We start from the raw sequence: 11,429 nt of genomic DNA on the forward strand, positions 1-11,429 counted from the left end.
CTTCCTAATTTGCATATGAATGCCTTCTTCCTGTATTCCCACATGGCGGAGAAAGAGACAATATCTCTCATGTCTCTTCCTATAGAGTTACTAGTCCCATTTATGAGAGTTCCACCCCCATGACCTCATTTACCCCTAATTATCTTCCAAAGGCCCTATTGAAATTACCAGTACATTGGAGGTAAGGATTTCAATATGTAAATTGGTGATGAGGGAACATTTGAAAATATTCAACATCTATTGATGACAAAATCTCTCAGCAAACTAGGAATAGAAGGAAACTTCTCTAACCTAATAAAAAGTGTCTACAACAAACAAAACTATAGCTAATATAATGCTTAATGGTAAAAGACAAATATAGTCAATTTGCTTTCCCCTAAGATTGTAAACAAGGCAAGAATGTCTTCTTATTACCCCTATTTAATATTGTAGTAGAAGCACTAGTCTGTACAAAAAGGCATAAAATTAGAAAAGAAGAAATAAAACTTTTTTCAAAGTACCTGCCTACATTTAAAAATCCTAAGGAATCTACAACTTATCTCTTACAACTAATAAGACAGTGAAGCAAGAACATAGAAAAGATCAACATGAGAAACTGTACCATACCTTTATACTAGCAATGAATGTGCGGAAATCAAATTGTTTTTAAATGACATGTACAATAGCACCCCCCAAAAGATACACTTAGGTATAATATAGCAAAATATGCAAGATCTATATGCTGAAAGCTACAAAATTCTGATGAAATAAAGAAGAGCTAAATAAATTAAGAGACATATCTGTTTATGAATTGGGGCTCAACGTAATCAAGAAGTTCATTCTCCATACACTGATCCATAGATTTCAGGAAATTCCATCTAAATTTAGGCAGGATTTTATGTAGATATAGGCAACTTAACTCTAAAATTTAGATGAAAAGGTAAAGGAACTACAGTAGCCAAAACAATGTTGAAAAAAAAGAAAAGTTGGAGGATTGACACTATTTGGTTTTAAGACTTACTGCAGGTTGAGTATCCCTTATCCAAATGCTCAGAGCAAGAAGTGTTTTAGATTTTGGATTTTTTTCAGATTTTGGAATCTTTACACATACATAATGAGCTATCTTGTGAATGGAACTCATGTCTAAATACAAAATTCATTCACATTTCATATATATCTATCTTATGCCTATAGCCTATACACATATATTTCTTATACACATATATTTCATATACATCTTATATACATACAAGGTAACTTTAAATGATATTTTAAATAATTTTGTGCATGAAACAAAATCTATGTTAAGTATGTGTGGAGTTTTCTATCTGTGGCATTATGTCAGTGCTCAAAAAGTTTCAGATTTTGGAGTATTTGGGATTTCAGACTTTTGGATTAGGCATGCTCCAAATGTGTAAAACTATAGTGACAAAGACAGTGTGGTCTTAATGAAAGGATACACATATGGATGAGTTCAACAGACTAAAGGGTTTTAAAACGGATGCTCATAAATATAGTCAATTAGGTTTTGTTGTTGTTTGTTTTTAGAAACAAGATCTTGTTCTATCTTCCAGTCTGGAGTGCAGTGGCTCAATCGTAGCTCAAAAAGGATCCTCCCACTTCATTCTCCCTAGTAGCTGGAACTACAGGCATGTACAACCACATACAGCCAATTTTCCTTCTCTTTCTTTCTTTCTTTTTTTTGGTAGAGACAAGGTCTCACTATGTTCTAAATTTTCTAGGCTGCTCTCAACCCCTGGCCTCAAACAATTCTCCTGCCTTGGCCTCCCAAAGTACTGGGGTTACAGAAGGCGCTGTCTATGAGAAAGTGGGCCTTTGCCATACACCGAATCTGCCAGCATCTTGGACTTGGACTTCCAGTCTCCAGAACTGTGAGAAATAAATTCCTGCCATTTATAAGCCATTCTGTCTATGGTATTTTGTTGAAGCAGTCCCAGTGGTCTAAAACTTGGTATGATTTCATTTATACAACAGTCTGAGAAGGCAAATCCATGGGGAGAGAAAAGAGATCAGTGGTCACCAGAGGTAGGTGGGGTGAGGGGGAAGGGGGAATGATTTGACTACAAAGGGGTAGCACAAGAAAAAACTAGGTGCAATGAAACTGTTATGTGGTCATTACATGAATCTATACGTATATTGAAACTCATACAACTCTATGCCAAAAAAGCCAATTTTACTGTATGTAAATTTTTAAAATAATACATAAATAGAAGTTGAAAGACTATGCTAACAGAAAAGAATGTATTGTGTTGGCAGATTGTAAGCCTCACAGTTAAGACAGTCAGATATATAATTTATTTATTTATCAATGTGTCAGGAATTTGTTAAGAGGTTTATATAAATTAATAAAAGTTATAAATACCTTGCAATAAATATTTTCTTACATGTCTTTGGAAGTTCTTTGTAGAAATATTGGTGCCAAATATTTTTCAGATGGAGCTTAGATGGCAAGAGACTGGCTGTCTATTTGTTTACAATTACACCATTTTTACTCCTCCATGAAATCCTTGTTATCAAACCTTGCCTACTTTTTATGCAATAAAAGAAATATTTTTATGTTGGCAATTCACCTGACTTGAAGGCAATCAAAGCAAATCAAGTATATATTAGGCTTATTCACAAGAAAGGTAGACTAATCCCTGAATTATATACTAATCATGAAAGAAAGTGGGGAATGGCCCGGGGATAAGGTAACTTCTGCCCTCACTTTCTACCTTACCCTCTGTTTCTTATTAGCTGTTCCTCAAGGAAGAAGGAATTTAGGATAAGAAACCTGATTTTTCAGAGTCTGGAATTCTTTGGGTGAAACCATGGCACTGAAAAGGCATTTGAATTTGTGAACATACCCTCTTTGTCTTCCTGGAATTAGGCCAAGAAATACCCTAACATTCCCCTGTGTACTTTGTTACCTTTAATACCAATGGTCAGTGGTCTTTGTTTCTTGTTCCTCTTTGACTTTGTCTACAAATTAGTAATAATTCCTTGATATTTCCCCACAAAATGAAGAGCACTGTATTAGAAGTACAGAACTCCTCCCATAAATGTTTTTCCTCCTGAATGTAAAATATTGCTATAGCCACAGCCTAAATAACCTGGATCAGTTTAGTATTATGGGACAAATATATGTCTCCATATTGGTTGTGTCACCCCTTTCCTTTGGCCTTGGTAGTATGCTTCTTAGCTTTCTCATATTGCTCTTGAAATTTTCTACCTTCAGTTTCTGGGGATGGGAGAGGGAGCAATAAAGCAATTTAGGAAAAGGAAGCAAAAGGCCTCATTTTGCTGTTTAGCCTAAGTCATGTAGCCTAGCTCAACTTCTATTTAGGTATATATGGTACTTACAGAGAAATTTATATGTATACTTTATACCTCATTTAACTTAATAATCTTGTATATTTCCTTTAGAGGGAAGCATAAATAAGTGATGGGCTTCAAGTAATTAAATCCTTAAAAAATTAGTAGTCATGCCCCTTACCTTTAAGGGGTTTGAAAACTGTCATGCACAAAATTAAAACCCTCCTAAATTATAGTCTATTAATAATAAGAGAAAGAGGATAAAATAGAATTGAACTGTCTGCCCCATGCAAACTGAAAAACAACCCAAATACCCTGTTCAACTTAAGCTACACTCTTTACAATCTATAGACTAACTGAAACAAGAAAATATAACAATATTTTATGGCATATAAAACTGAATCCTAAATAGAGTTAATAAAGTCTCATTCTAGTTCTCCCTAGAGAACTAGAGACTTCATGAGAACTAGAATGAAGTCCATTGAACTTCTGGACTAGAACTTGTTCTACAAATATCTGTCACTTTTCACCTTTGCCTTTAAGGTAAAGAGCCAGGAGAATCATTCAAAGGCAGACCAGGTAGCTGAGGCAAGTTCAGAACTATACCTCAGGGTTCTTGCCCTCCTGTGCTAAAATCCAAAAAAGCTACAATGTGCTTTGAAGGGCACAGTACCCACTGACCCAATTTTATGAATAGCTCCTTGTTAATTTATTGTTATATTCATCTTGGCTTACATAACACGCTTTTAATAATTTTGGAGTGATCTTAGCATATGACCCTGTTTCTTCCCTTTCTGAGTGTTAGGTTAGCTTGGAAAAAAGGGATGGGAGTGTATTTTCTTTAACTAGTACAAAACAAAATCTGGATTCCCAGATTATTATAGAGATTTAGAAAAGCAATAGGCAAGAAATGAGGTTGCAGTGCTGAAAATCTGGCAGAGTACAAAAGCAATTCATTGTTCTGCTTTTCTTTCAGAATAATACACATTACTATATGAATTAGAAAACAAATGATCCATAAATGAGAAGGTAAGTTGACATTTTTAGCAGCCTGTTCTTATTGTCCCAAATGCTTACAATTTTTCAAGAGAACCCCAAAATTGAAGAAGTGATACAAACAAACAAACAAACAAACAATGTTTCCCCAGAGGTTTTTGTATCTATCCTATCCAGGTCAATTTTATGCCATCTCTGACATAGTAGAAGTTATGAATAACTTCTACTTTCCACACAGAACAAAACACTAATACAAAACTTGAAAGCAAAATGGCAAAATAAAGTTCTGTCCAAATTGTGGGCTCTTTAAACCAAGCCAGTCCACTCCAGAAATTCCCCACTGTTCATTATACTAGCCATTACTCACGATCTTGCTTTTAGAAAAATGCCTAGTTAACATCATCCAACAACCCTAACTCTTGGACAACACCATGTCCTTCCCCTCCTTGGAAAGGATATGCTCAGTCTCTGGCTACAGCTGACCTTGGACCAAAAATCATCTACCCGTGGAGCCAGTGAGATATTTTGTTGGGAAGAAAGATTGTGGGAGAAAAAGATAGATTGTGAGGTCAGAAAACTCCATGTGAGACTAGCAAGATTATCTGGAACCAGCCTCCCTGGGGATGGTAGAGTAGCTAGAGTAGTATTCCTTAACTCTCAGGGTAATTAGGAGATCAAATGAGATAGCAGCATGAAACTGCTTTGTAAAGTGTTAAGTGCTGTATAAATGCAGCAAAGAGCTGTTTTCCAACTTCCTTGCTCCAGTGTTGATTGAATGTCCTTCACTATATGGAACAATTTCCTCCCTTGAGTTATTTAGGATGGGCATGGGAAGAGTTTCTGGGCATTCCTTTAAGGCGTTCCTCTAGGAACCACTGCCTGTGGTAAAGCCAGAACCTACAGAAATTCATCCCTCCCCCTTCCCAGCTAGCATTCTGAGGGGGAAGGGGAAGGGACTGACTTCCTCTTCTCAAGTTTTGCTAATTGAATTTTCTGAAGAAAAGACTCAATTCTTCCCTTAAAAAAATGCATTATGCCTTTTCTCCCCAGCCATCTGAAGCCCATGACCACAGCAAATGCATACGAGTCTTTCAAGTTAAAGACCCCCGGTACAAAGCTAGAGAGTTCTAGGCCCCTCCAGTCTTCCCCACTCCCTGTTTTCCACGGCCGCCGTCTTTAAAGAAATCAGACCCCAAATGTGTGAGAGAGAAATACTTTGGATCTACCCCTAGAGACAGCGTCGGACGCTCACAATGACCACGCTTTTCCCCGCTTCCTCGCTTAGCCCGGCCTCACTTGCTCCAGTGAGGCGGACTCAAATGCACACGCACGCACACGCCAGCAAGCCGGTCAACCGCAGACAAATCTGACTCTCAGCCAACTATTAGCCACGGAGAGCAGCAAAGGGACCAAAGTCCTTCACCGCCCGCTCCAAAAAGACACTGCAACCTCCAGCAGCGCCGCAGTAGCTGCCTCTGTGCTGCAGCCTCCGGTCGGAGTTTCAGGTCTAATTCCTTAAGGAGTATCGCTCCTCTGCCCTTCGTCCTACTCCCCTTGGCTTCGGCCACTTCGCCTCCTTCTCCTCGGGAGGCCAGGAGGACCCGGGTCACTTTGCCAATTCTGCGAAGGGGGAAGTAGCAGTGAAGGAGATTCCCACGCAAGTAGCCCGGAGCCCACTACTCTCCGCCACACGTCTCCACTCTCTCGCCCGTGTAGGTGCCGGTGCTGCTGGCGAAAGTCCCAGTTCTTAAGGCGCCTGAGCTCGGGTGGGTGTGGAGGAGCTAGGTGGGAAGAGGAGCGGCGGGACGAGGGCGAGGAAGGGCTGGAGATTTGTTAGAGGACAGATGGGGCGGGACTGGCTAGAGGGACGAAGGCGACGCGCCGAGGCACTCCCCTGGCCCCTGAACACAGTTAACTCCAAAACGCGCAGATGGGACGTAAGGTAAAGAGGCCTTTTCTCCCTCTCCTCTCCGTCCTCTACCCCGCTTCCCTACTAGATACCTGGTGAAAAAGCAAGGTGCGGTGTACCTGGAGCGAACACCATGATTTCCTCCAGCCGCTACGCCCCTAGGTTAAGAGAGAAAGGTAGGCAGACGGAGGATGGGAAGAAGGCCGGACTTGGCGGGGTCCGGTGCAGGAGAGCGCCCCGGGCGGACGGCGGGCGGGACGGTCAGCACCCCGGACAGCTCCCGTCGTTAGCTCCTGGGGCGGAAGCTCCAATCGCCGCGGCGCGCTCTCCCTCCACAATGCACCGCTGCGCCCGCGGCCACCGCGGCGGCGGGAGGAGGAGAGTGAATCCCCGCTCAGTCCATCCCTCATTCCTGTGCCAGCTCGGCGGCGCACACTGCTGCTTGGGGAGCAAAGCACTTCCACCGCTTTCACGCGACGAGGAAGGACGGAAGAGGAAGAGAGAGAAAGCTAAACTTCCCGGCAGGGGGACAGCTAATTGCTTTTAATTACCTGCTGTGGCTCGCCCCCGTGGATATTGGACTGCCATTTAAGACAGGTTTGTCAAAAGAAAAAAAGGAAAAAAAAAAAAAAAAAACACCTCTAAGAGCTTTCTTTACTCTCGAGGATGACGCTCAGTTCTCCGAGTTGGGCTTGAACAGAGGGGCGGGTCTGTCAAGTTAATAGGTCCTAGAGGTCCGTGAGTCCTCTCTCGCGAGTCCCAGTCCTCTGCTAACGTCAGGAAGAGATCAGGAGGGAAGGACAGAGTGACAATGGAGCGCTGGAGGAGGGCACCACTGTCAGGTTTCGCTCCCAGGTGGCAAATCAGGCTCTGAAAATTCCTAAGCTTGAAGGTCCTCAAGGTCATCGCTTTAGAAAAAGCAAGGCCTGCCAGGGCACTGGAAAGAGAACTCATACACCCTTTACAGGGATGAGCCAACAGAGCCCCCTGCAAGTGTGAGAACAGCCCTGAGATCAATCAAGAAACATCAGTTCTTCTCCTATCCTCACCCAGCTGAAAACTGTGTCTGCATCCCCCCCACCGCCCATACACCCAGTTCTACCTTAAAGGTCCTGGGACTGCTTTATGCTCACTTCATGCTCCTAATCATTGCTCATTTTAGGCACCTATTTCCCAATAATGTTTGTGCAGTGTGAACAGCCCACACTAGATGTCACCCAGCTTGAAACAGGTCCATGTGGGTTACAAACCCAAAGCTAAAGTCACCCAGAATCCTCCAGCCTCTCCCCCATTTTTCCAGTTAAATAAGGTTTTCCAAGCACAAAGGTAATCAAGGTCATCCCCAGTGTTTTATGGGGTTTCTTCACTTGCAACTATCCCTGGAAAATGTAACTATTCTGAAAATTAGTATTTCTTAATAATCGGTTGATAGTTAAAAGTTCTAGAGTCTTTTGGCAAATGTCAAGCATCCAGATAACCTTATTGGCACTGGTTTTGTTCAAAGCCATCTGATAGATTAAAAATGCAAATAGTTTTACAGCTTTTGAACTACAGTTTGCATGGAGGCATATGGGCAGCCTCATCATAATACAATCAGTATTGCTCTTAGCACCTGGCTCAACACAGGCTTGAACATATGGGTCCTACCCCAGCAGCAACAATATGCAAGTCAGCTGATGGGCAGGATGAAGTGTGTGCACGACAGGATGGAGTTCTCCCATTTTGCCAAGTTTCTCCAGTGATACTTCACTCTGTCTTCTTCATCCCATGGTAAGTGTAAAACAGTATTTAAATAATTTTTGGATGAAAGGTGTTTTTCTTTTAACACACTCAAAAGTGCTCTCTTTTAGCCCTTACGTTTAAATGGGCTTTCATCTCCCAATACATAAACAGTTACCCATGATTAAGTTCAAGGAAAAGCAATATAGTATAGGAACAACAACAACAAAAGACTTGAGAATCAGTCAGACTGAGACCCAGGTACCACATCTTCACCATTTACTAGATGCATGACATTAAATAAGTTACTTCACCTGTCCTAACTCATCTGCAATATAAGGATTAAGGTATCTTGAAGATTTGTTGTAAGGATTAGCTGTCAGATGGATTAATGGATTAATTAAGAGAGAGCACAGTCTCAATTAAACTCATTCCAGGAAATCACTGGCACCCTGGGAGTAGACTACACCCCATGGGAAAGCAAACAAAATGCGTTAGATCAGTGTTTCTCAAACATTAATGTGCATAAGAATCCTATGGAGATCTTTTTAAAATAAAAGATTATGATTCAGCAGTGATATGGTTTGGCTGTGTCCTCACGAAATCTCAACTTGAATTGTACCTCCCAGAATTCCCACGTGTTGTGGGAGGAATACAGGACGAAGTAATTGAATCATGGGGGCTGATCTTTCCTGTGCTAATCTCATGATAGTAAATAAGTCTCATGAGATACGATGGTTTATCAGTATCAGAGGTTTCCACATTTGCTTCTCTCTCATTTTCCCTTGCCGCTGCCATGCAAGAAGAACCTTTCGCCTCCAGCCATGATTCTGAGGCCTCCTCAGCCATATGGAACTGTAAGTCCAATTAAACTTTATTTTGTTCCCAGTTTCAGGTATGTCTTTATCAGCAGAGTGAAAACAAACTAATACAAACAGTTAGGTCCTGAGTTTCTAAATTTCCAACAAGTTCCGTGGTAATGTCCATGCTGCTGGTCTATGGAGTAAACTTGGATAGCAAGGTATCAGAGGCATCAGCCTTTTAAAAAGAAGGAAATTACTTGTATTTTTCCAACCTCAGAGCTTATCTTTTTGAGTTTTAAACAAAGAAGGAACTCAGATGGATTCCCATGGACTACCAAGATAAACAGTAGCCAAGATGGTAGTAGAAAGAAAGAACGCCTGAAAATGGTCCTGGGGCTCCTCGGGCTATGTGATTAGCCTTCAGCAGCAATAGGAGGTAGTAAGAATCCAGCTCAAGAGGTCAAGAACAGAGAAAAAAAAAACAACTCTTCTCAGTCCTATCCTCAGCTCTTTTCTGCCCTTCTTCTTCCCATCATTCCTTCATTTTTTTCTACCCAACACCACTATCCAGAGGACTATATATTCCCAATCCAGTTTTTGTATGCATATATTTTAGTCAGAACCTTTGTTTTATTTCCAATAAAACCAAGGTACTTCAATGATTTTTCTATTTTACACTGACATATTTATTTCACCAGTAAATTTTACAGTCAACAATACTATCTCCGATGTTTACTACTACTTGGCTCATTATTCTGTTAGCTTTATTGAAACACCCCAATAATGCTAGTAGACTTGAGACAAGCTCTTATTCTGTTGCCAAGGCTGGAGTGCAGTGGTGCCATCTCGGCTCACTGCAACCTCCACCTCCTAGGCTCAAGAGATCCTCCCACCTCAGCCTCCCAAGTAGCTGAGACTACAAGTGCACACCACCATGCCCAACTAATTTTTGCATTTTTTAGAGACGGGCTTTTGCCATGTTGCCCAGGATAGTCTTTAACTTCTGAGTTCAAGCCATCCACCTGCCTCAGCCTCCCAAAGTGCTGGGATTACAAGTGTGAGCCACTGCCCCAGGCCTTAGATTTTTTCTTCTGTCTTTACATCTTAATATAAATGATCAATTTAACAATAGAATGCCTGATAGGAAAATGAAAGCCTCCTTTTATTCTGCTAGTATAAGAACCAGATTCTCTTTGATGGACCATTTATCCAGTTTTACCCCACAATGAGGTTCTCAATAATATTTTGCTCTCTGTTTAAACACCTCCACTCAGAATGACTCACTCTCTACTCAAACAGTTGATTGCATTTGAAGACAGCCATTTGTCAGAGAGTCAGCTACCATCACCACGTACCCCATTCTGACTTTTAGCACTGTCATATCTGGTCAATTATGGGAATAGTGACAGGAAGCAAGATAGTAAACAAAAAGTTGGGGCATCCACTAGATGCTTAACAGGGTACTGAATGAATGAGAAGGCACAGGAGGAAAAAGTTTCCTGTAGAACCAATGATTTTACTTGGAAATTTGGGAAAATTTTTAATTAAAAAGTGAGCATGCATACATTATAAAATAGAATAAAAATTCGTATGATATATAAACATTAAATTGGAGACCCTAAAGAAATCACCATCAGCAGATTAGAGCTATAACTCTCAGATTTCCCCAAGTCTGTATCCATTCACTCTAACATTCATTTATTATACTCTCTCTTTAGAGCTTAAGCAAATAAAAACTGTTGAAAACACATCCTGAAACATTCCAATTGCCCCAGTTATTTTTAGCATACCTTGACTCCAACCATTCCCTGATACATTCCACTTTATGCTTATTTTAAATAGATCATTCAATCTACTAAATTTAAAAATAAGTTTAGCATCCCTAAGGAAGTTGAAATAGGTTTAAAAGAGGCATTTTCATTATAAAGCATTAAATTATAATTGTTTCCAAAATGTCTTGGCTTATAGGTTTCAATGATTACAGAAATAAAATGATGGAAAATAACTATTTTCTTTTTCTAAAAGCTGCTGAAAGTCATTGAATTGGGCCTAAGGAGGACACAGAAGTGAAGTAAAACAGAAATATAAAAAAACGAATTAGAGAATGTGGTATACAGAGAGATGGAAATAGAAAAACTGAATAAGGAAGAAGACATTGAAAAACTAATCTTTGTGCTACTCAGTCTATAAAGACTTAAAGAAAGTAAGGTAAAAATATATATAGAGAGGGAAACAGCATGAACAGAAAATAAAAACAGAGATAGAAGGTAGGATATAGAGGAATGGGGAATAAAAATAATAACTTACTACACTAAAAAATAGAAAATATTAAAGGATATTGCAGGCTTGAAGAGTATAGGACAATGTCTCTGTAGGTTTGCATTTTATGAAGCAGTTTATGAGTCCTGCTGAATGCTTTAAAAGAGAATATAAAACAGCTCTATTTGCTGAAAGAAAAACATCAGCAAAACTTTCTTATTGAAAAAAATTTCATTAGAATAGTTAATATTTTACGTTATGTTTACACAAAATGAATATTTTCTTGAAAAAAAAAATGCCTTTGAAGACCTTTTCCACTACCAAAGAACTATCCATGTTCATTTCTGTAGAAAAGTTCTTCCCAAATCACCAAATGATATTATTTATTCTATTAGATGTCAGGAGATGGAAGATTAGTTGAAGACAACATTCAAAATAAAACCTGTTTG

At 40.0% G+C, this 11,429-nt stretch overlaps 1 protein-coding gene across 2 annotated transcripts in view; it reads right to left on the reverse strand.

The window, feature by feature from the left end:
• The window catches only part of AKAIN1 (A-kinase anchor inhibitor 1), a 58,420-nt gene extending 51,349 nt beyond the window's left edge, over window positions 1-7,071 (reverse strand). Inside the window, exon 1 of one of the 2 annotated variants that reach the window (XM_023228534.1) lies at window positions 6,751-7,071. In XM_023228534.1, coding sequence (XP_023084302.1) covers window positions 6,751-6,787 — 37 coding nt within the window. In that variant the 5' untranslated portion in view covers window positions 6,788-7,071. Of the gene's footprint in view, window positions 1-6,318; window positions 6,539-6,750 lie in introns of those variants that run through there. The other variant, XM_023228535.3, reaches the window with a different exon arrangement.
• Between the last annotated feature and the right edge of the window lie 4,358 nt (window positions 7,072-11,429).

The sequence above is a fragment of the Piliocolobus tephrosceles genome, chromosome 18 (assembly GCF_002776525.5).
Source record: "Piliocolobus tephrosceles isolate RC106 chromosome 18, ASM277652v3, whole genome shotgun sequence".
Lineage (NCBI taxonomy): Eukaryota > Metazoa > Chordata > Mammalia > Primates > Cercopithecidae > Piliocolobus > Piliocolobus tephrosceles.